This window comes from Chanodichthys erythropterus, chromosome 9 (genome assembly GCF_024489055.1).
Source record: "Chanodichthys erythropterus isolate Z2021 chromosome 9, ASM2448905v1, whole genome shotgun sequence".
NCBI classification, from domain to species: domain Eukaryota; kingdom Metazoa; phylum Chordata; class Actinopteri; order Cypriniformes; family Xenocyprididae; genus Chanodichthys; species Chanodichthys erythropterus.
This window is the reverse complement of record NC_090229.1, coordinates 27325352-27352044: the sequence shown is the minus strand read 5'-3', so window position 1 is coordinate 27352044 and position 26693 is coordinate 27325352. Positions and strand designations below refer to the sequence as shown.

General features: G+C 36.2%; 1 protein-coding gene across 1 annotated transcript in view; it reads right to left on the bottom strand.

Annotated features, from left to right (window-relative positions):
* The window catches only part of si:dkeyp-14d3.1 (transmembrane protein 132C), a 440140-nt gene that overhangs the window by 342191 nt on the left and 71256 nt on the right, over positions 1 to 26693 (bottom strand). The window contains exon 2 of the mRNA XM_067395195.1: positions 9647 to 10535. Within this exon, the coding sequence (XP_067251296.1) occupies positions 9647 to 10535 (889 nt within the window). The remainder of the gene's footprint in view (positions 1 to 9646; positions 10536 to 26693) is intronic.

Sequence of the window (26693 nt, the reverse complement as noted above, 5' to 3'; positions counted from 1 at the left end):
CCAGCTGTTGAATGATAAAACACTGACAGCCAATCAGAATCTTTTCTAATTAAAGCATTTAAAATGGAATTAATCGCAGAAGTCCAGAAAAAAGCCACCTCTTTTCAAGGATATTTTAAAGAAAACGGATATATGGAAAACAATCGGTCATACCCTCAGAATAATGATGAGAAGTATTAACGATGAGATAATTATGGCGAGGTAGCAAACAGTGTAACATAAAATTACCTCAGGTATCCAGTTTCTACAACATTGTCTTGCTTCCTGCAGTGAAAAAGACTAGGCATTATTTTTATTCCACTATATTGACTTTATTTAGCCAGATTCACTGTTAGATTAGATTGATTACACTAGCTATTTATTTGAAACATAGCTCATTGAGGACATCTGCTGGTTATAATGGAACAAGAACTGCAAAAATGTATTGCACACACTTTGAAACCGCAGCGGGTGAGATTAGAATGAACAAACTGCTGTCGTTCGTGGTGTGAACAGGCCTTTAAAGTGACAGCAGCCTAACAAACTTGCTGCCATCTGTGTCCTTAATGTTAATCAAATGACACAAGACAAAGGGAAATTACTCAGTGATCTTTAGTAAATTTAGCAGGATTAATCTATATTTAATTTATACAGTGAGGACTCTAAGCTCTACACTGTTCCTAATCACATTTAAAAGAGTTGCACATGTTGCTTGCCAACAAACAGTTATCAGTTCATTAAAATATTTGCAAAGAGTTGTCAGTTCAAGATACTTTCTCATTTCTTAATTATTTTGATACTTAATAGACCTATACATTGTTGTTAAGAATAGCTAGATACATAAATAACTGAACTGAAGGCTTCAAGCCTTCTATTTATCACGTAGTATTATTTATTTCGGTGATCAGTATCGGTGACCTGTATTGGCCGATACTGCAATCAGTGATTACCATGTTTTTGTACTATTTGTGCTACAGGAATGTTGCTATAATGGTAAGCTCATGAATTTTAGCTCGACTGGAATTCTCTATTGACAATTCAGAACTATTCATTTTATTAGTTTCAAGTGTGTTTGGGTGTTGTTGCATAATGTGAATCTGTTTTTGCATAGATGACAGACATTTGTTATGAATAATCATATCTTTTGTTCTGTCAAGTTTCAAATTCAAAGAGAAAATCATGAAATGATAAAAAGTAACTTTGATTTGTAAAGCAGCCAGTCTGTGTAGTGGCCAGTGCAGTCCAACTGTTGACGGGTCCAGCTGATGGTGAGGCGGCTGCAGTAGTTACTGCTGTCCATCAGTGTGTATAATGAGGCAGAATCACAGATAATGTGCCCACTGATGCACTGCCTTTTAAAGATGGGACAAATTGATTCCCTTTAAATAGGCTCTGCTTTTGGTATTCATACACTTGCTTGATGTAAACAAAAACACACACATACACACACACTCATGTATACGAGAACAAATCTCTCTCGCTCTTTTCCATTAAGCACAGTTGACAGCTTCTGAATCCAATGTTCAGCATCCAAATGCTCTGTAGATTGTTCTTAGTGGGGGTGAATGATTAAAATAACAAAAACAGTTTGAGAAGCGCAAACAATTTAGTCTGCCAGCTCTTGCGCGCATCCAGCGTACAGCAAAAGATGGGCAACATGACACAAATGTTCAGCTAGTAAACCCCAATAAGGTACTTTTTTCAACTAAGAAATCATTATGACCGGAGCTCCAGCCATAAATATGTACCCCTCTTAAAGTATTTATTGCTACTCCACCATAAATCACACTTGACTGTAGGTGCCATGACAGCTTTTCAGAAATCCGTGTATAATAGATAAATCATCTGGATGACTGCCACTAAACGCCGCAATGAATTTCTAAATATTTTTGGGGAACATCATGAAACACTGTTTGAAAGAATAGTTCAGAGAAAATTGGAAATACTGTCATGTCATTCCAAACCCATTTGCCTTTCTAGCGATGTCCAGGTTGCTTGTGAGCGTATGATTCTTTTTTGTTGGATCTTCAATGAATCAACTGATCCAGTTTACAAAACCAGTCTGTATCAAGGAGGTTCCCTTCCATTCTCTCTGAATGGAAGTTGTTCAGGTTGAGCAGAACCCCCTGAAGTACAATACATGATCTAAAATCTTTGTTCAAGGGATCACAGAGGGAACTTCACAATATACAGTACAGGGTTGCAGTTTAATTTTTAGGTGTCCTTGTTACATTGTAATTATACATTTACTACAGAAGGAAACACAATGCATTAAGAGCCAGGGGGGTGAAAACTTTTGAAAAAGTATGAAGATGTCTAAATTTTTCATATTTTGTTAAATTTTCTCCATTTAGTACTGCCCTTCAGAAGCAACAGAAGGTATTTGCATGTTTCCCCGAAGACAAATGAATACAATTTATTTTGATTTTCAAATTCAAAAAGTTTTCACCCCCTGGCCCCCTGGTTTCTTTCTGGAGCATCAGTGAATGTTTGAATCTTTTTAATAGTTGTGTTTGAGTCCCTCAGTTGTCCTCAGTCTGAAAAGATGGATCTCAAAATCATACAGTCACTGCTGGAAAGGGTTCAAATATGCAAAAAAATCCTTGAAAACTGAAGAATCTGCAGGACATGGAGGGTTTTTCTGAAGAATGTTGGGCAGTTTTACTGCTCAGAACAAACGAGAGACTCATGAACAACCATCACAAAATCATCCATCATTTTTTTTTTTTTTTTTTTTTCATATTTTATGTAAAATATCTTACCAGGGCAGTACTAAATAAAAAATAACATGCTTTTTGCATGATCTCTTATTTTGTTAAAATTATTCACATTTTCACAGATTCTGCAAGTGGTTCCCATATTTTTTCGTGCAATTGTATGAGTTTACTTATAAACACTCATCATACACCTCTTCATATATAGGATAAAAAATTATGTTTATGTCAGCCATTTTTGAATATCTGAACAATGTTTAATTCACACTCAAGCTTTGAAATAGTATGAAGCATAAGTGGAAAAAAAGAATATTTTTTTCTAAACTGGTGCCAGTGCAGTTGCCTCCGTAGACATAGGTGAAATAGATGATGAACGCAGATTATAGTGCAATGTAAAAAAAAAAAAAAACAAGAGCAAACAATCAGATCCAGAGCAGATCAGAGCTGCTAAACAAGCACTTCTTCTCTTAAATATTTTTAAACTCAGATGAATCATTTAAAAAGTTTTCTTGCAAAAGTCAGGAACTTTCTATAGTTAGCCATGAGAATAACAGTGTATATATGAAACATGGGGAATAAGATTTGCTGCTTTCATCTTAAACCTGAAAATGAAGAAAAAAAAATTGTTGATACACACACAAATCAAAGCAACTTAGCATCTTACTGTAATCCTCTAGTCACCTGCAAACAAAGCAAGTGTATTACAGATGGAGCGATGCAAGATTTAGCTAATGATTGTGATGAGGGAAATAAATTCTTGCAAAGTGTGCAGTGCTTTGTCTTAACAATGCCTTGGGAAAAAATAATCACTATCTTCAAGACCTCAGTGCTGGAGAGATATATATAGCATAAGCAGATGTTACCTAAAGGATGCTACTTCACTCAACAGAAAATATTACATATCAGACTGCAAGAGACTCCAATACCATCTGTGATTCATGACTGGACCAATTACTTCAGTTCAAGAGCAGAAAGGTGCATAATAAGTTGCTTAAAAGGGTCTTGAAATTGAAAATCTACTTATCTCTTTTATCAGAGGAGATGATTCGTGCCACACATTTCAAGCACTGATTATTTTTACAATTGCATTATCAAAACAGTGTTCTTGGTGAACTAAGAAAGTTGGATTTCCATGTATGCACCATAATGAGAGTCATGGGGCGTATTCTCCTGCTGGTAGATGCCATAACTACACCATTATATGGCCAAAAGCAACTATCTCCAGCCGAAGCTGCAAAAAGTAGCTGTGAATTCAGAGGACTGTAAGCCTGATGTCCGTATCCATATTTGATATACACTACAGTTCAAAAGTTTGTGGTCTGTAAGTGTTTTTTAAAGATATTTTAGACTCTTGTGCTCACCTGCATAAGATCCTGTGATCAGGTTACATTTATTTGAGCAAAAATACAGTAAAACAGTAATATTCTTACAATTAAAATGAACTGTTTTCTACTTTGATTTAAAAATGTATTTCTGTGATGTCAAAACTGAATTTTTAGCATCATTACTCCAGTCTTCAGTGTCACATGATCCATCAGAAATCATTCTAATATGCTGATTTGACGCTCAAAAAACATTACTATTATCAATGCTGCTCAATATTTTTGTGGAAACTGTGATACTTTTGTAAAGATTTTTTGATGAAAAGAAAGTTCAATGAACAGAATGTATTTTTTTGTATCAATGTGCAGTATAGTCTTTAATTTTTTACATTTTTTCTTGCTAAATAAAAGAAAAAATAACATAGTTGAATTGGATCATTGAAGATAAGCAGCTACATTGGTTAATAAAGTGAGATTAAATACATAAAGTATATTTGTTTGGGGACAGGAGAGGTGTCAGTCAATAGATGGGAAAACAATGTAACTTTTGTTACTTGTTTGAAAAAGTAACAGATATTTTGTTGTAAATTTAAAAGTAACGTTACTTTACTAGTTACTTGGAAAAAAAAGTCATCTGATTATGTAACTCAAGTTACTTGTAATGCGTTACTCCCAACACTACGGTGGCCCAGTAGTGCACAACACAACGAAATTAAAAAATCAAATATAAGTTAACGAACGAAATAACACAACGAAATAAAGCCACAACGCAACGGAATAAAGCCACAACACAACAAAATCGAGGCACAACACAACGGAAATGCTCCCGACCACTTGGGGGCTCTCAGAGCTCGGTAATATTAGTATTCCTTGCCACTGTTCTATAAAGTCGACAGTCTTACAAAGATTTCAACAATGATTATTTTTAAGTATGTAAACATTGTATATCGACATGAAATATTAATTAAAAATCAACTACGTGCACAATAGCTTCATATTTATACTTGTGAATGATTTGACGTGATACAGCGCATGATGAAGGGAACATCCACCAATTCCACCAAGTGGTTAAAACGTATAATTTGTATTAATTACAATGACTTTGAAAGCTTTTACAAGCTTTGAAATTTGAATATGTCTGTTTTTAAATGTTATAAGTAATTTTAATGAATACAAATTATACGTTTTAACCACTTGGTGGAATTGGCAGACGTTCCCTTCACCATGCACAGTGGTAGCTCGTCAAATCATTCACAGGTATAAATATGAAGCTATTTTGCACGTAGGTGATTTTTAATTAATATTTCATGATATACAATGTTGTCATACTGTTAAAACTAATTGTGGTATTGATATTACTGCCGACTCTATAGAACATTGGCAAGGAAAACTAACTTTACCGAGCTCTGAGAGCCCCCTGGTGGTTGGGAGCATTTCCATTGTGTTGTGGCTTTATTCCGTTGTGTTGTGGCTTGATTCCACTGTGTTGTGGCTTTATTCCGTTGTGTTGTGGCTTGATTCCACTGTGTTGTGGCTTTATTCCGTTGTGTTGTGGCTTGATTCCATTGTGTTGTGGCTTTATTCCGTTGTGTTGTGGCTTGATTCCACTGTGTTGTGGCTTTATTCCGTTGTGTTGTGGCTTGATTCCATTGTGTTGTGGCTTTATTCCGTTGGGTTGTGGCTCGATTTCGTTGTGTTGTGAACTTATTTTTGCTTTTTTAATTTGGTTGTGTTGTGGCTTTATTTTGTTGTGTTGTGGCTTTATTCTGTTGTGTTGTGGCTTTATTCCGTTGTGTTGTGGCTTTATTCCGTTGTGTTGTGGCTTTATTCCGTTGTGTTGTGGCTTGATTCCACTGTGTTGTGGCTTTATTCCGTTGTGTTGTGGCTTGATTCCACTGTGTTGTGGCTTTATTCCGTTGTGTTGTGGCTTGATTCCATTGTGTTGTGGCTTTATTCCGTTGTGTTGTGGCTTGATTCCACTGTGTTGTGGCTTTATTCCGTTGTGTTGTGGCTTGATTCCATTGTGTTGTGGCTTTATTCCGTTGGGTTGTGGCTCGATTTCGTTGTGTTGTGAACTTATTTTTGCTTTTTTAATTTGGTTGTGTTGTGGCTTTATTTTGTTGTGTTGTGGCTTTATTCTGTTGTGTTGTGGCTTTATTCCGTTGTGTTGTGGCTTTATTCCGTTGTGTTGTGGCTTTATTCCGTTGCATTGTGGCTCGATTTCGTTGTGTTGTGAACTTATTTTTGCTTTTTTAATTTCGTTGTGTTGTGCACTACTGGGCCACCGTACAACACTGGTCACATATCGTTTGACAACAAATATAGCTGATGTGTATCATTAAATATCATGAAGCTGGTGTGATTGAGGTTAACATTTGATCACTCTAAAGTAAGCTAACATGGAATGACAACCATAATGATGTATGCAGCAATCACAGTAGAGCTATTTAGTGCAATGGCAACAATATCAACATAAAAGCACTATTTTTGAAAACAGGATGACTCACAGATGCCAAGCCTTACAGTTGCAGGCTTCCACTAATTATGTACAGTAGTTGGTGCAGTCTTTGCATTACACTCTGAGTCTGCAGTGGTATTTGATTATATTCTTCCATTTAAAAAACAAACAAACAAACAAACAAACAAAAAAAGCTAATGCTTTTTTCCTGCAGCTGAAGTTCAGCCAAATTTAGTTTAAAAGTAAACACCTTTTGAATTGGAACAAGCAATACACCTCCACTGAACAAAAATCATTATGCTTGAGAAAATAAAATCATTTTAGCAAAATTGTTTTTTATATGTTCATCCGCTCTGTGTGGTTGGGTCAGTTTTTACCTACATTGTGGATCGAAAGTGAATGAAAATTCCCAACTATGATTGATATAAAAACAAATGTGTGTGTAGATTTGGAGTTACTGAAGATTAGCCCTCTTCCATCTGGAATAAGATTGTTTACTCTGGGACAGGCTGATTGCTTATTTTGGAGTTAGGCGGTGGATGTTCCACCGGCACGACTTAATACAGCATCTGTGGGACGCTTTCCACACAGCCTAGAGTGATCATTATAACCAGATTTGGGTGCATTTATTTATTTATTTTTAACTGCTGAGAAAATCTAAAATCAGAAAATAAAATAATAATTAAAAAAATATGAAGTACACTGTAAAAATATTTTTCACAACCTTTTTTCTTTTGTCAATTCAACTTAGTTAATGTGGTTCAGATAACATAATTTTTTGAGTTTCTGTTTATTAAATCAATCGCCTTCATTGTATTAACTCAATTTTTTAAATTTTGATGAACTCAAAATTTCAAGACAATCAGGTAACTTAACTAACAATTCTTTTTTACAGTGTACAATCAGTAATTCATACAGTAATTCATCAAAAAAGCATACTTGGTAATGCAGTGATTAAGTGCTAAGTAATATGCAGTATGTAAATAGATAAAAAAAATAGACTTAATTTTGAACTAATTAGAAAAAAGTCTAATTGTAAAGCAGATTTAGCAGCAACATAAACATGCAACTCAAAATAATGAAATCATTTTTTGTTTTGTTTTATAATTTGCTACATGAATATTATTTATGGTAATTCAAGCAGACTTTGATTAGTCTCTATCTAATTTTCAGAAGAGATATACGACCCTATCCCTCCGCACAAAAACACAATGAAAACAGATGTCATGGCTCAATTGAGACATTCATACTCAGCAGCTCATGAAAAACATTTAATGGCTCATTAATACTGAGAATTAGTGTATTTGTTTCTTTCAAGTTTCTTTAATGATTCTCTGTAGACTATTTAATACTGATTTAATTTAAAGCAAGCTATAAATCAATAATTCATCAGATGATAATGTTATGCTTGATAAAACGAAAGCATGATTTTTCTAGTCATAAGACCCCTTCAACATGCATATTGCATAACTACACATAAATATTTTATTCATGAATCATTTTTCCAATGACTACAGTATAGAGTAACCACACACACACACTACCAGGGACAATACATATGGGTCTTACCTATAAGCACATCAAAGTAGAGTGGTTGTTGATCATAAACACACACACACACACACATACTTGTTTTTGTGAAATGTGGGGACATTCCATAGGCATAATGGTTTTTATACTGTACAAACCGTATTTTCTATCCCCCTACACTACCCCTACCCCTAAACCTAACCCTCACAGGAAACTGTGCACACTTTTACTTTGTCACAAAAACTCATTCTGTGTGATTTATAAGCCTTTTGAAAAGTGGGGACATGCTGAATGTCCTCATATTTCACCTCTTTTTGTAATACCTATGTCATACCCATGTCATTATACACATTTGTGTCCTGATATTTCACAAAAACAAGTACACACACACACACACACACACACACACACACACACACACACACACGTTCGTTTTTGTGAATTGTGGGGACATTAAATAGGCGTAATGGTTTTTATACTGTACAAACTATATTTTCTATCCCCCTACACTACACCTACCCCTAAACCTAACCATCACAGGAAACTGTGCACACTTTTACTTTCTCACAAAAACTCATTCTGTATGATTTAGCCTTTTGAAAAGTGGGGACATGGGTAATGTCCTCATAAGTCACCTCTTTTTGTAATACCTATGTCATACCCATGTCATTATACACATTTGTGTCCTGATATTTCACAAAAACATGCACACACACACACACACAAATCATCGTTGGACAAACCAAATATTCATTTCACACATGCATCCACATACACGCAAAACCCTCAAAAAGCAAGTGATTTGTCCTTTCACTATTCTTCTTACAAGAAAAATACAAGTATAGTCATGAAGTCAGCAAAGCCCCCCAGTTTACATCAATATACCAGCTGATTTTCTTCAAAATACACCAGCTATCGTGTCTCCTAGTGCCTCTTATCTTGTGTGCGCATGCAGGGCTGACAAATTGGCTTGACCTCTTGTCTGGTTGGGTCTCATATGGTTTATAAATGTTCTCACCCACTGTGATTACAATCGGACGAGCTTGCAGTCATTAAGCTAATGGAGGCGCATTCTAATTGATGACATCCTCATTTGCATTGTGTGTTAATTACCCAAATCACTTAGCCGCATCTGCAAATTCTAATTAGTACCCGCAGATTTAGTGCGGCTGGATGTTTTCACCTGAAAATGAAGATGTCTTTCTCACTGCAATGGTAAACAAAAAAACAGTTAAATTAAGTAAAGTAACCATGAAGTGAAAATTCATCGCAGGCACACCAGCCGGAATTAATCACAACCATTTCAAAAGCTAAATGATAATGCCAAAGAAAATGTGACCAAATATGGAGATCCAAGTGAAGCGTAGACTGATAACTGGGCAAAATATGATTAGTTGGGATTCAAATAACAGAGTAGAAAACAAAGCAAAAAGGCTTTAATGAATCTTTGAAGCTGCAAAGCAAATTGCTATTTAACTGCTGATAGAATGGCGTGATGTCAATAGTAATGCTTCCTGTGACATTCAGTACAGAAACCTTCACTACTGCCATGAAAGCCCCTGGAAAAGGTCTCATGTGGATAGTTATTTGCTAACGCAGCAGTTTCAATGCAGTTGCACATCTTGCATATGAAGTCATCTTACCTTAGAGTGAACATTTCCACAGGTGAGTATGGCGAAGCTGCAACATATGCTGACACGGTATCCCTTTGCCGAACAGGCGTGGATGGTACCAACACTGCAAAATTCCCATCCAAACGTTGCTCTGATAATTCCGGAGAAGATGGAGTCTGGAATAATCTTACACTCCCGATGTGCCTCATGGGTGTAGAGGTCGGTGACCCAAACAATCCCTCTTGATCAGAGTGAGCGGCGCTCCTGTCCCCTAACTCCTCGGAAAGACAACCCCCTGCTTCTACGGCCCGAAGGCTGTAGTACAGCTCTACAGGTGTTCCTTCAGACATTTCCGGACTCCTCTGCCGTCCTGGGACAATGCTAGGAGGTGCAAACCACCCAGGAAGAGGCTCAAGTTCAGCGACACAAACACCCATGTCCCCTCTTAACCTGCAGCTTCCACGGACCTCCTGGGTTTCGTGGAAGGCGAACATCCGTACGCAGGGGAGTTTGTCCACTGCGCTGTAGTCGTCCCAATCCCTCCCAGCGATGTAGAACAAGACCTGAACTTTGGGTTTGTTCAGGTAAATCTTTTCATTGAGAACAAAGGTCTGCACTTTCCAGTTGAAGGTGAAGAGGGTTGAGGAGGCTACAAAGGAGCCAGGCATCTGAAGGAGATCCAATGGAACAGGCTCTTCCACCGCAAGGGTTCCATATGTGGCATTGATGATGGGAGGTTTCCTGGCCTGGTGGATGAAGAACAGTTCTGTTCTTGAGAGAAAACTAGAGTTGCGCATGAAGTCCTGGGTGGCCTCCTTAAGAAAGAAGGAGGACTCTGTGTTGAGGAGCTGGTAGTTGACAGGCAGGTAAGTAGGGGAGGCATAGCGCTGAAGATTCTCCAGGATACGACAGTCTGTAACTGACATAGAAAAAGAAAGAGGTGTCAGAACCAGGTGGAATAGTTACATGTGGGTCTTCAGGTGTGTGTATTTTGAGGGTAAAGGTGCACAGAATATTACATTTCTGACTGATACCAAGAAGTTGATCATTATTTTTCATGTTCATGATGATAACTCGTAAATGGCTAATATTATGCTGTACTATTTTGTCTATACAAATTAAAACACTAAAAACGAAATTAATTTTAAAAGCTACAGATGAATCACAGCATTATAATGTACAGAATGAAAATGGATATTCATTATTAGAGCTGATAAAGATTACATTTAAAGGCACAATATGTAATGTTTTTGAATTAAAATATCCAAAAACCACTACAACAATTTTATATATTTTGTTAACTTGTGTACTTACATTATCTCAAATGTTTCCAAGAAAGTTTAAATCCAGAGAAATTAGCAATTTTAACCGTCGCCTATCAATCATACCCGCAATACCCTCAATTTACGGTTTTATTTAGTTTTATTTTTAAACCATGGAAACACCAAAGACGCTTTAAAGGTGCCCTAGAACCAGTTTTTACAAGATGTAATATAAGTCTAAGGTGTCCCCTGAATGTGTCTGTGAAGTTTCAGCTCAAAATACCCTATAGATTTTTTTTAATTAATTTTTTAATTGCCTATTTTGGGGCATCATTAACTATGCACCGATTCAGGCTGCGGCCCCTTCAAATCGCGCACTCCCTGCCCCCCGAACTCTCGAATATAATATAGTGCATTTACAAAGTTCACACAGCTAATATAACCCTCAAAATGGATCTTTACAAAGTGTTCATCATGCATACTGCATGCATGCGTCGGATTATGTGAGTATTGTATTTATTTGGATTTTTACATTTGCTTCTGAATGAGTTTGATAGTGCTCTGTGGCTAACGGCTAATGCTACACTGTTTGAGAGATTTATAAAGAATGAAGTTGTGTTTATGAATAATACAGACTGCAAGTGTTTAAAAATGAAAATAGCGACGGCTCTTGTCTCCGTGAATACAGTAAGAAATGATGGTAACTTTAACCACATTTAACAGTACATTAGCAACATGCTAACGAAACATTTAGAAAGACAATTTACAAATATCACTAAATATCATCAGTGTTATGTTGAGATTCGCCTGTTCTTCTGAGGTCTTTTAAACATATAAAAGGACTTTTAAACAAAAAGGAGGAAACAATGGTGTTTGAGACTCACTGTATGTCATTTCCATGTACTGAACTCTTGTTATTTAACTATGCAAAGGTAAATAATTTTTTTGATTCTAGGGCACCTTTAATATATTATGTGTTTTATTAGACAGGTGAGCAACTGTTTGGATGGATACATTCATCGACAGAAAACAAATCATGTTATATAGCTCAACACAGTAAATCTTATTGTTTAAATCTTGTTTTCTTGATTTACAGCGAGTACTATGTTTTACCATGCCTAATATCGATCTAGCTTACTGCAGTGTGCACTAAGTATCTCATAGCAGCTGCCGAGCGAGTCCTTACCCCACATATGTTTGACCTGAAGAAACGGAAGTGGCGATTGCGGTATAATAAAAGTTCCGCTGCTCTCGAGACGTGTGTCGCGCTCGTCTCTCATTAGCAATCGCTCCAGCGTCCTCGTTTCTGCTCGCACAGCACTCTGCCCTGCTCTGCTTCATACTACAGTAACGTTAATAATCTCATCCATGAACATGATTTCTACCCAAGTCCTGTCGGATTCTTTTCCACCGGCTGTAGACATGAAGACTACGGAGCCCCGGACATGACATGCAATAGTAGGCTAAATCATGCACACGATTTACTAATGCTTTCCCTCGATTTATAAATTATGCACATGATTTATAAATCGAGGGAGCAAAATAGTTAATCATACGCACGTTTTGGCAATGTGCGGGGCTCCATAGAGAACAACACCTCCCATTATTCAGCGAAATCAAGGCGTCATCAAGTTACACCTTTGTTTTAAATAAGCTACCTCTAGTGGTGAAAATGTACATAGTGTGCCTTTAACAATGTTATTAAATTAATTGTAAGTATCTATAAAATGACAGCAAAGGTCATCTAAATGTAAAAACAGGAAATGAGCAAGAACAATTAAGTATACAATTTAATTATACAATGATAATAATAATAAAAAAAATCTCTTATTTGCATCCCTATGTTTGCTCTAGAAACCAATAGTAACTGGACCAGCTAATGAATGTACACAAGCTAAAGAAGCAATTTATGATAACAATACTGTCAGATTTTATTGGTGATTTGAGATATATAAGTGAAATGTAATCTTGACAAACACATTACAGAGGTCTCAGTCTTTCTGAATTCAAGCAGATAGGAGCTGTAATTACAGTATGCCTACTGCATAGAAAATAGCTGCCCAGTGAACTGACTTGCCTTAAAGAGACTGATTAATCTCGAAACAATTGTTGGTTATTCCAAAATTCCAAAAATCTACACAGAAGCATTATGTTCTATTTTCATTTTCAACCATTCAATTTTTTCCCCCAAACCATAGAAATAGCAATCATATTTACAGTTTTATGTGTATGAGAGTGGGAGACTATGGATCTACTGACACAAATGACACTGAAAATAACATTTGAACATGAAAACTTTAATGACCATCTCATTTCAGCTGACAGACATCTGATTATAGTTTCATAGAAGTTCAGCCTTTTCACTTTTTTTTCTGAAATCTATTGCATCATATAAGGAGCGCCAAAGTTATTTCCAGAGCAGGCACTGCTTGTATCCTATGTGATATCTCCCTCGCTGTTTCTGGTAGACAGCACTGGCTGTGGCATGCTATCATAACCTCAATAGCAAAGCCTCCAGCAGAAACATCGATTTCACCTCACAGACAGAAAGTAATATGGAGTGATGAGACACTCTGATATGAAGAAGTGGACATAAACCAAAATAGACACATATAGGCACTGAGTGTGAACGTATGACCCATTATTTATAACAACCGTGTCACTTTTCTGGGAAATATTTTCAACCAAAACACAATCTTCATGAACCAAACCTGAATTAAATCTAGGATTGGAATGACACATCAATGTAATCAATTACACTTATTATGTAAATTAGTTGTTTGCATGGAATGCGTCGATTTGTTGCGCTGTTTATGATCCCCAATGATGGTGGCTCAACCTGGGCATGCTGAAAATCAGCCCTTATAACAAAAATATCAAGCCTGATCTAAATTGTGGAAATTTCGAGCCACAGGCAAAACAAGTGAAAAATGTCAATTTTGGACGAAATTGAGGTTTTCACAAAAATGAGTTCATTGAGCCCTCGTCTAGCAATCCCAATGCTCCAAATAGTAATTCAACATCTAAAAGTATCTTTATTTGTATGTTTTCTGAGAGCAGTACCTTTCCTTTGTCCATAAAAAGTGCTGTTTTTCTCTGCTCGCTTCTGGACTACTGGCACTTCCCTCAGCACAAGTTTGGTATCGTTTTAGCACTTTGGTGTGCTTCAGTCACTTTTGACCGAAAAATTTTCTGTTTTGAAATGTTAAAAATCGCAGCTTTCATCGGAATGGTATGAAACTTGGTGACTTTTATGGCATTTGGAATGTAACACAAAAGAAAAAATTATGTTATGATTCGAGCATGCTAAGCGGTCGTAAAAGAAATAGTCTTTGAAATAGAAATAGTCACTTGTTGTCTTCGGTCAAAATAGAAATGAAATGAATGGGAAATCGACAAAAACACAAAAGTTTGGAGAATTTTGTACACAGCAGTAAAGGGGTGACACTCTAAAACATCAAGAATGTGATATAGACGCACACACTCACACAAACATGCACACACACACACACATTATACACACACACTTCTGAACTGTGCACTTAGAAGTACAGGCTTGTTCCTTCGCATCATTCTGGGCTTTTTTCTCTTTTTTTTTTTTTTTGCAGGAGCTCTGGGTCAAGAGCATAAAAAGTAAAAAAAAAAATAATAATAAAGTTACGTGGCATTTTTTATGCAATGTTTAGGTTTGACTGTAATCATAATGCAAAAAATAACACTTCAAATCAATGTCTTACAAAAATATATCTAAAACTTGATAAGAAAAACTTGATAGTTTTTGAGAATGTCTAAATATATATTCATATCCTCAACCTAAAAAAAAATTAGGTGAATACATCCAAAAACAACTAGGGAATTCACAAGCCTCTCCATAGAGAGCTGTACAAGTATCTAGTGGTTACACCATGGTATTACACATTTGTCTTTTTATACTCTCACCAGATGGCACTACATAAAAAACATTATATATATTAACCTGAAATACTGCATTAATTGAAAAATAGTGAACAAATATTTGTATTATTTTTGATAGGAAAAATTGATCATAATTATTGCATAAATATTAATTAGTATCATGAAATTCTCTCAAAATACAAAATAAAAAGTACAAATATTATTGAACAAAAATAAATTACATTCATTTTGCTGAGGGAGAAAAAAAATGGAATTTTAGGGGTCGGTCACTTTTGACCGCGAAGAGCACAAGTGTGACTCCCAAACGAGGAGCACCAAGCACAGCGTTCCAACTTTGTGAATATTCATAGCGAATTCTTGATGGCATAAGTCTGAACCAATAAAATGTGATTTTCAAACTCATGCTGATGTAAACAAAATGATCTTAGTTGCACTGACTGACAGATCTGAAGCGTGCGCACTCAAAGACACCTCAGACAGCGCGCAATCCCGAAATAGGCTACAAATATAGGCTACACAAAAAACTTGGTTAGTCTCGGTCTTGGTTAGTATTCACACAAACATATAACTGATAACTGTTATGTCTTAAGTGAACGTTTGGTTAACTGTTGGGGAAAAACATCTGATGTACATATAATATTATATTAGATACAATTTTGGAATCACGGAAAAAGAATATATATATGTTTTCCTATAGATGGGTTTTTGACTTGGTTTGTGCCAAATCTGCTGGTATCACCAGGGATTTTAAGGTATGGTTGCTAGGTGATTTTGTTTTGGAACCTTCAGAAAACTTGATTTTTCTCAAAATGAACTTTCTTGACTCTGTAGACTTCAAATATGGGCAGCTCAGTCATTTTTTGTCTGATTCCAACAAATCATACATCATTTTGAATGTTTGTTTTTTTTAAATAGAGAGAATGTGAGAATAACAAGAACTAATTTTTGAAAAGGTGCTCATTGCAACTCATTATGAGGGCACGGTTCACATTTATTGTTAAATTAACCAAAGGATTAATCAGCTATTTAGAAATTAATCAATAGATAGCCCTGATCTAATCCATTTAAATTTAACATATTTCTGATTACACTCTGAAACACTCTTTTCCTGTTATGATTGCTATAATAAATATATTATATACAGTCAAACCAAAATGTATTCAGACACCTTGAACATTTCATTCATTAATACAGTTTATTCACTATAGTTTAAAAAAAAAATGGTAATAAAATATGACAAGATAATTAATCGTGATTAAATGCAATTAAAAACGCTTACGTTTTTTATACATTTTATAATGTAAAAATTTATCTGCAAATTAAAACAACATAAAGACAGTATATTTTAAATACTTGTTTAATGGCATCTTTTTATGAATGAAGGTCAGTATCACTGATACTAATACTGGTACTGAAGTCTTAATGAGATTGATTCATGAATTATAGCCATTCAAAATTACAGTGTAATTGAAAGCTATATATATATATATATATATATATATATATATATATATATATATATATATATATATATATATATTTTTTTTTTTTTATTTATTATTTTTTTTATTTTATTTATTTATTTATTTATTTATTTATTTTTTTACATATACTAGGCTTTAAAAATATAACAACTTTTAATTTAAGTGAACTCACACGCGTCCCACTTTCTCACAGCTCTTTACTTTCATTTTTAAGACTTGATTTAACTCATTCAAGGCTGTTCTTAAGGATTATTTTATTACTTTAATTATTTTATTACTTCAACTACTACAACTACTAAATATACTGTAAAAATACGAAATATTACTATAGTACTTCTGCAGTTGAATCCAGTTTCAAAATGTCATCTTACTTTTGTTTTTTATCCACCTAGTGTTTTAACATCACATCTTAATTGACTGTTGTCTTTGACCTTTAAACTGAAGAACATTCTGTGCTCTGATTAGGCTATTTTCCTCTCTTTCTGTGCTCTGTTTTGACCAAGGATGCAGCAATGAATGACCTGCTTGTGAATCAGAAAGAATAAATTACTCATTTAGGAGGATTGGCTATGCACACACATGCACGGTTGTACACGCACGGCTGAAAAAAAAGGGCTTTGAAGGGGACATCTTGTCACTGCAGAACAATCTAAGTGATTCGTTGAAGCGATTGAGGGGAAATACAGAGAAAACCTGTTTTTCAGGCTTAATTTTTTTTTACTGTTTACAAGATTTATTTGCTTGTTTTGGCAAAAGAAATTGAATTTTCATAGTTAATTTAAGACGTATCCTCAACGCACATGCTTTAGATGCGGTAACTTACATACAGTACACAATGCATGCTTGGTCAGTAATCAACACCCGCTGACAGATGTTGCCGTGCAAGTCCAGATGTTACCGGCTGTTATTTTACTGCTAATAGCTAGTACAGAACACAATATGCAAACACCACAGGCCAGATTTCCATACGGTTACTTGTAGAAGTAGAAAATCCCAAGCAGCCTGCAATATGAAAAACATCACACAGTTTTCTTTGGCAAAAAACCATTACAAATTTTAATTTATGACTTACAAGCTCGGTTGACTTTGTTTAATTTCTAGAGTGGCCCATTCAAAGAAGTTGTGAATGTTTGCTACAAAAAAAGAGAGAAATTGTTAGCGAAAGTAATGAATGAGCCCAGGCTTAAATGAAATTACGAACATGACCAGCAACCCGGAAAAGGGAAGTCATTAATCAGAGACTCTTTAATGTGCCGTGTGGCAGTAATTTCAGTCTATGCGTAATACAAAGTGATACACTTATTTGAAAAAGAAAATGAAATATGGGAGTTGAATGCCACTAAACGTCCACAAATTCTTGCCACTTATTTAATTTAAGTCAATTTCATTTCATTCAGTTCAGCAATAATGAAATATACAATTTCTGGGTGTACTTTTTATGATAGCACACATGTGAACAAGGCACAAAGGAATGGAGTTTGTAATTTTGCAGCTCTATTATGAAGCATAACAATCACAACAAACCATTAATAAATTTTCACTGAGCAAAAATTAAACTGAAATGAATGACTTCAATGTCTTATTTTTAAAAGCACACAGCAAGAAAAAGCCTCCTGTCAATCACCATCACTGCCTGCTATTCTGTTCCTTTTGCCTCTTTCTCTTCAACCAAACTGCTGTCACGCTGATGGATCAACATGAGCAGCTTGTCGACCCTTGTAGAGAGGCCCCAGACAAGGGGAAGGTCTTCCTCTGACTGCCCAAGCAGGACAAGGTATTAGGGAAGCCTGACAGGAGGACTGTCTAGAGGAAAGCAACCCGGGCTGGAGAGGGCTTTCAGAGTCACTGCCCCCTAGCCTGCCTGTGGACGAGAGCGGCCCTAATGATATGTAAGGCTACAGGAGGCAGTGTCAACCTGTCTGTGGCCTGTCAAAGAGTGTGGTGAGAGGGTGAGATTGGAGAGCGAGTCACGGAGGTGTGAGAATGAGAAGGAAAGGGCAAGGTAGGTAGAGAGAGACTAAAGGCCAGTAAACAGATAAAAGTAAGATGGAGGGAAGATAAAGTATGGTGAGAGGGAGAGAAATCGGCGTGGTTGTCAGGTGTTTATTGAAGTGGAGCAGGCCTGTCTCCATGAGGAGCTCTTCTGTTGAATCGGCTGCTTAGTTCTGGAGGACTGTCTAATCCCACGATGCTTTGCTCTCACTCTAGGCTTGTGCCTAGGGTTGGGAACTGACAAGAACAATTAAGATTCAGTTCCATTTAAAAAAAGAGATGTTCATGAGATTCTAGGGTTCTTTTTGCTGAATCAAAATCATACAATTTAACCAGTGTATCTTGACGAATGACATTCCCTAATGAAAGACCATGATGTGTTGATTCCTTTTAGTGAAGCAAAAACATACGCATAACCAGCTTATCCTGTTTCCTAAACAAATGACAAATGAGTTGGTTCATTTTAGTAATTTTTTTTTTTTTTTTTTTTTACTGAACCCAGACTTTTGAATGATAGTGTATATACAGTTGCAAGAAAAAGTTTGTCCTGAGCAGTTAAACTGAGCTCTGTTCTTCAGAAAAATCCTCCAGGTCCTTCAGATTCTTCAGTTTTCACGCATTTTTTGCATATTTGAACCCTTTCCAGCAGTGACTGTATGTTTTTGAGATCCATCTTTTCAGACTGAGGACAACTGAGGGACTCAAGCACAACTATTTAAAAAGGTTCATACATTCACTGATGCTCCAGAAGGAAACACAATGCATTAAGAACCGAAGGGTGAAAACTTTTGATCAGGATAAAGATGTCCCAATTATTCTTATTTTGTTTAAATATCATCGTTTTTCATTTAGTTCTGCCCTTCTGAAGCAACAGAAGATACTTGCATGTTTCCCGGAAGAAAAATTAAGTACAATTTACCTTGATATTCAAAGTTTTCACCCCTATCTCTTAATGCGTCGTTTCATAGATTCTGCAAGTGGTTTACATACTTTTTCTTGCAATTGTAATTATAAGACTAATTATTGTATTGCATCCACACCACCTCTATGTGCATTCAAAAAATCTTTAAACAAACCTTTTGAAGAAATTTATTTCTGATTTATTATTTGGCAGGGATGGGCAAATTCGGTCCTGAAGGGCTACTTACTAGGGCTGCATTTAACTACACTCTTAAACATACACTCGCAAACTTCCCTAAGCACTTCCCCTCGGGGAATCCCCACTGCCATTTTGAAGTGCGCTCACTTTTGTCAAGTGGACAAGGGAAGTTTATTTGGACATACCCTTGACACCTTGATTTTTGTCATGACAACTCTCGGGAGAGATTGGTATGGTAATGGATATGGCAATGTTAAAGGGATAGTTCACCCAAAAATGAAAATTTGATGTTTATCTGCTTACCCCCAGCGCATCCAAGATATAGGTGACTTTGTTTCTTCAGTCGAACACAAATGATGATTTTTAACTGCAACTGCTGCCGTCTGTCAGTCTTATAATAAAAGTGGATGGGAACTCGAACAATAAGAGTCTAAAACACTTCCATAGACAAATCCAAATTAAACCCTGCGGCTCTTGACGACACATTGATGTCCTAAGACACGAAACGATCAGTTTGTGCGAGAAACCGAACAGTATTTGACAGTCATTTTTTACCTCTAAAACATCACTATGTCCAACTGCGTTCAGGGTTCGTTTAGTGCGGCCTGATCGCGCTCTGACAACAGAAGTGAGGTCTCGCGCTTATACTTCAATGAGTGCTAGACATCACTGCCGTTGTTGAGTTTTATCAAGGTTGGAGCTAAACTCTGCAGGACAGTGGCCCTGCAGGACCGAGTTTGCTCAACACTACATAGGTTTTGTTGAAATTTGAAATGATCCAATCATTTGGCAACAAACTGCTGAGAGCAGTTAATACAACAAGAATTGCATCACTCAAAAGTACTATAAGGATCATTAGGGGAATCATTACAAAACCAGAATTATTCAATTCCTCTGATTCCCATCCCTATTTGGGCCTCAATGGTTCATGCACACCTCTCTAGTGCTCATCTCAAAGCCAAACTCTCTCTTAAATAAGTGCAATAGGCTTATGCTGTTTTCCCCTAAGTCCCAATGTATTATTCTTGCCATACATTACATCAATTGTAATTAATAAGGGCTATTGACTTTGTGCTGGCCTGTCAAAAATAATTCATTGAGCTTTTGCTTTCACAAGCATCATTTAAGGAATGATATATGTGGGCTAGTCTTAAAACAGCCAGAAAGGCAGTTAAACGTATGCTAGGAGCTGTGAGAAGAATCAATATATAATACAACATTATGCCTGTTTAGGGTTCCCATAGAAATTGATGATATTGAAAAATGAGTATGTTCATCTACAGAGACTGCACAGAACTAATGATTTACAAAGCTGGGCACTTTTAGAGGTCTTTAAAAAAAAAAAAAATATATATATATATATATATATATATATATATGCAAGAATACTGCAAGGTGAAAAGCTGAGACTCACACACATCACAAACGTATTCCTAAGTCCTTTTTTTTCTCCAACTCGACAGTTTTAAAGGAATCTAGTGGCAACGCTAAGCTTATTTGTGTTACCTAGAGGCACCCCACGCTAGCACTAATCATATTTCAGCCTCTCTCTCAGGACATTTTGTTAAAAGAATCAGTGTAGCGTTTTCTGAAACAGCTGCTTGGAAGTCCACATTTCAGACTGTTGTACATTAAACACCATCTAGAGTGGCCTGTTATTTGCGTTTGAGGCACCGAGCAGCTGAAGTGCTATGCAGAGCCTTCTCGTTAGAGCTCCCTACATCACTTGCTTCCCTTTAAGAGCTCCCACCCACTGATGCCTTCGTTTTCAGCTCTGTAATGGCCTCTCAAAGAGAGGACATGTGCTGATAATAAGGACTAATATGGGCGCAGAGCGAATCTGTGTCATCAATGTTCATCACTGATGTCTTTAAACTTTAAAGAGTCATCGACTGTGGAGTAAACACCACACGATGAGTCCTCCTTGTTTCAGCCTCAGCTACTTTCTGACCTTTTTTTCAGAATGACGGAACTGGGATTGACTAGTCAATTTTTGTCCTGACCTTCTGTGTCCTTTAAACTTTTTGAACTTGACCCTGGTGTTATGATGTGTGTGTGATGCTGAAAATCACCTGGGCAATTAAACCAGGTTTTAATACTCAACTCGCAGCTTACAAATGCCTGGCTGCTCATAGAAACCACTTAATTACACTGAACTCAGGCAAATTAAGAAACATGAACACACACAAAGGAAAAATAACATACTGAAGTAGGACTGTAATTAGGACTGTGGAAATGAGTAATGTGTTCATTAATCTACAAAACAAAACGTGGCAAGTTGCCTTTGCTTAGTCTCACTGAATGCTGCTTTTACAGGTTCAACACATCAGTGTGGTCACATAAGTTTGGTCAATTTACTTGTTGCTGTTCAAATTTCTGTAGGGGATGGAAGAATAACATTTCTGATATGCAAAAGCATTAAGGCAAGGTCACATTTGCAAAATTCCTGCATACTTTAAGCTTTTTTTTTTTTTTTTTGACTTTTTTTTTTGGCAGCAAAAAAGGTCCATTGTGCATTTTCAATAGCAATGTATGAAATACTACTCACAAATAAGTCACTTTCAAACCAAGCAGCATTCTGTCAGTAACCCAATACATAAACTGCATGGTTTCGCCTAATGCAAAATTCCAGATTATGCTGATTCCTACACTAAAATGATTGGATTACGCCAACAAACGTTTTAACTGGATTTTGCCCATGTTTGACTGCACCTTTAGTCTTTAGGTGTAGAAACTGAGCTATTGAGTGTATATATATATATATATATATATATGAAGAGTTTATTTGCAAAAACAGATAACTCCATTTTTATGAATTCTCACAAATCATGTTTTTTTTATTGTGCATTCCAATTAATAACAATCAAACTGCAGTTGGGCTGTTTTGATTAAGTAATGATAACTCTAAAAAATATAGGTAAATTAAAAAATTAAAATTCATTGAAAGTATGTTATATATATATATTAAAAGTTTGTTTTTTAGCAAAAGCAGATAACTCCAACAGTCGTTTTTTGGCAAAAGCAGATAACTCCACATTTCATGTTTCATAGTTAAACAAAACCCAAGTAATTGCATTTAAAACACTCTCAAACACACATGTGCACACAAACGCACACACACACACACCCACCCACACACGCGCACACACACAAACAGATCGGCACACACATACACACACACACACACACACACACACACACACACGCGCGCGCGCGCGCACGCTCTCTCTCTCTCAAACACACACACACACACACACACACACAGATCGGCACACAAGTACACACACACGCACTAATCCACACACGCACGTGCGCGCGCGCACACACACACACAAGCAAAAGGACAACCAATTTTTCAGCATGTAAGTCGTGTATGGTGTACAAGGACTTACAGGAGTCGAAATCATAAATCCTCGATCACTTTTAGTGAGCTTTGATAAAACTTCCCTCAGCTAGCGCGTCTTTTTGAAGTGACTAGAAGCCTTGTCACCTGACCTGAATACTGCGCGCTGATTCGCTAAAACGGATTATTGGTTTCTGTCTGTACACAAACAAGGGCGCTTGTCGGCTTCTGCTGTAAAACGTGAACTTGCGATGCCTGAAAGTGGGCAAAACCGGCTCTTCTGACAAAATGGATTTAGGGTACAGAACGTGCTATATATGGAGAATAATGCACAGCACTTAGTTCATTTTTTTAAAAATGGCGTTTATCGGTTTTTGCAAATGAACTCTTCATATATATATATATATATATATATATATATATATATATATATATATATATATATATATATATAAATATATATATTAGTGGTGGGCATTTTTTTAATCTAGATTAATCTCACTGTAATCTTGGAATTAATTTAGATTAATCTAGATTAAAATGGCTCATTTGAATTCTGCCGAAGACATTCAGAATATGTGTGCTACCCAAATAATGACTAAAAGTAATCTGCCATTTTGTCCGACAAAGCAGTCAGGAGTTAGAAGATTAACCTTTGTGGAGATAAACTTGAAAAATTGTGTATACTGATGTCTTTCCACATTTGAAACAACATTGATTCTCATGTTCATTCATGTTTATTTGATGCTATAAATGGACTCGTAGTAAGAGATGATCGGTTTACGAGCCTCTTGAGCTGAGGCGCTACAGCAATCTGTCACGACCATGGTCACGACACATTAAAGAGCAACAAAACGTTTTTTATTGTTTGAATTTCTTAAAAAACTACACAGTTTTAAAGCTGTGACTTTGTTTAATATCATAAGTTACCTGCTCTGTCTTGTCTGTCGATGTGTTGTCAGTGTCCTCTTTGCTCCGTGATGCATTTATCACTATGTGACAGCGCCACGGCTTGTCGGACAAAGCAACAGTAACTAAGGGGGTCGGGTCTTTGCGAAGGGTCAATTCGGCTAGGTATACATCCGCTCTAAAATATCAAGGTGAAAGTCATCATAAGTTGCGTAGAATAGACCCAGCTCCCAACCTAACTTTAAGAATAGATTAACGGCGATATTTTTTATCGCCCGATAAGAGTCTCATGTTAACGCAGCATGTTAACGCCGATTATGTTAAGCATGTTAAGCATGTTAACGCCGATAACGGCCCACCACTAATATATATATATATATATATATATATATATATATATATATATATAGCAACATGAACATTAAGTAGGAATGTAACGGTACGCAGAAGTCACGGTTCAGTGTGTACCTCAGTTTTGGGGTCACAGTTCGATATGAGTTTGGTACAACAGGAAAAAACAACAAATCCCCAATGCTAGGTTTCTTTTCGTTTATTTAGTGCCATTTAGTTCGCTCTGTTACAGTACAGCCTCCTTTAATGTATTAAGCACTATAAAAAATAAAAATTAAAAAAGAAAAAAAATGGTAATTAAGTAAATTGTAAAAATTTGTAATTGTTGATATAATTGTAATTAACTGTAATTGATAGACTGACCAATGCTGTGCAGTAAAATGCAACAGATGTTTTCAAACTTATTGGTTTTATTAACATATTGGGTCTCTTTCATGAAACACGAGCATAACAAATTTTTGTGTAAATCGTGTGTAAAGTGGTTCTGGCGTAAATTTTCGGATTCATTAAAATGTTCGTATTTTCCAAATGTTAGTTGGTACGAAAGAAATCTACACCTGCTCCCAGCCATGTAAATATTGCGTTTAACATCTGAACGTTTTGCTCATTAATAATGCTGCATTTTAATTCACCTTAATCGGGTACATATTTACACAGCATTTTGAAAAAATGTTATATATATAGTCATTGTAATGTATAATGTAGATATGCTCGATGATGATGGTGGTCCTCCTCCAGTTTGAATACGATTTTTTTTCGAAGTGAACTAATTCATTTTTTGCAGTCAAGCTTCATGTCGAACCATTTTCTTTTCTTTTCTTTTCAAATGTGGCGTTTTGAATGAACTTCTGATAATAAAACTATAATTTCTGCATCTGAGAAATTTCTCTTTTTCATTCGCTTTTGAGAAGACATGTTGAAATCCTTCGTTTGGTGTCATAATATGATGCCCATATATAGTTGTCAGTCGGATTTAATGGGCGGGATTTATGGTAATTGAGATGTGTCCCATTTACGACTGATTGGAATTCATTAACACACACACACATTTCACTATCACATCTGACGTTTACGAAGTATTTGTGAATCAGGAGAAGAGTTTTCGGGAAGGTCTCTACGCGCAAATCACTCACATTTTTACTCATATATTTACGAATGTTTCATGAATGAGACCCATTGTGTGTAGCCTACGCTGTCATTTTCTTTGCACGTGAGAGTTCATTAACATGCGGTGACAATGGCGGATGCACAAAGTTCAATATTACACTTTTTCAAGAAATCACGGAAAGATGAGCGAGAAGGTGAAAAAGAGCCTACTTCACCTTTCCACAATGAGACAGCGAATGAAGCAGCACCTGAGGCTTCCCATTTCCAGGACATGCATATTTCATCACTGGACTATAGTATTGAGACTTACATCAAACAAATCAGCACAATGCCAAATGATTTTGTCTCATTATAACAGCGGAAACAGCTTAAAATACACCATCATTTACGGTCATACAGATAAGAGCAAGACATCATTCAAAACTGGGTCTATTTTTATTTGCATACACTCACAAACATTGTGTTTTTGTAAAATAAAGAAAACAAGCAGGATGCCGCTTTCTGCCATCACAGATTCTTTTCAGTGAAACTTGTGGAGCATGTCACAAAAATTAATCGAAGTTCAGCGTATAGGCTACAAGCAAGCTCTTGCTCTTGTTTTGGGTTGGTGCATAGATTGTCTCTTATTCTGCTCTTTTTCCTGTTCTGGTGGTTAGCAAACAGCATTGCATTACCGCATACGCCCCCTTATGGATTGGAATGTGGATCGCCTGTGACTGACTGTATTTGTCATCTGACTGTATGCACCGAACCGTGACATCAGTACCATGACGGTTCAAGACGAATACTGTTACACCCCTGTCATTAAGAGTTTAATATTTGTATATAAGCCATTTTATGAATTAACATTAAGTAACAAAAGTTTGTTTTGTCAATTTGAATTAATTCGTAAATGCAAAAAAGTTCTAATTCAGCCAATAAATTCTTGTCAAGGCAGATACAGATGTTTTGTTAAGCAAATCTAAATCTTTTAACCCTTAAATGCATGACTGTTTCGCCAATCATTCTTAATATTCGGGTCTTTATTGACCCGGATCTATATCTAACACGGAAGGATCTCTACCTGTCGTGATGATATAAAACTCCTCTGATATTAGAGTAACAATTATAGAAGAATAAAATAAATCGTATTTTGTTACCTTTTGGAGCTTGAAAGGGCTCCGTTTGAGCAGATGTTTTTTGCCATCCTCACTGTCCTCGTCAGAGCTCATTTCCCAGTAAATTCAGCATATAATGGGCTAGTTTTATGTTTGAGGTCACGAATATGAGCCCATTCGCGATCTCAAACGTATTCTCAAAACTATATAATTTTCAACATCTTCAAAATCAATATTTCGATCGCTAACAGCTTCATCAGATTCATCCTGTAACAGTTACAGTCATATTTAATTGCATTTAGTACTTGCTCTGCAGTAAATCGCTGAGCCATTTCATGTTTTTCTTATTTCGTTTTCTGTCTGAATGAGTCGTCACTTCAGCATTGTGTATCAGACATTGCCACCTTGTGGAATAAAGGTAAATTGCACTTATTCCGTCATCTAAGATTCAATTATTTTTGTGCAGAAAAAATATACGTACACTGATACACACCTCGGGTCGTTTGCGACCCTATACA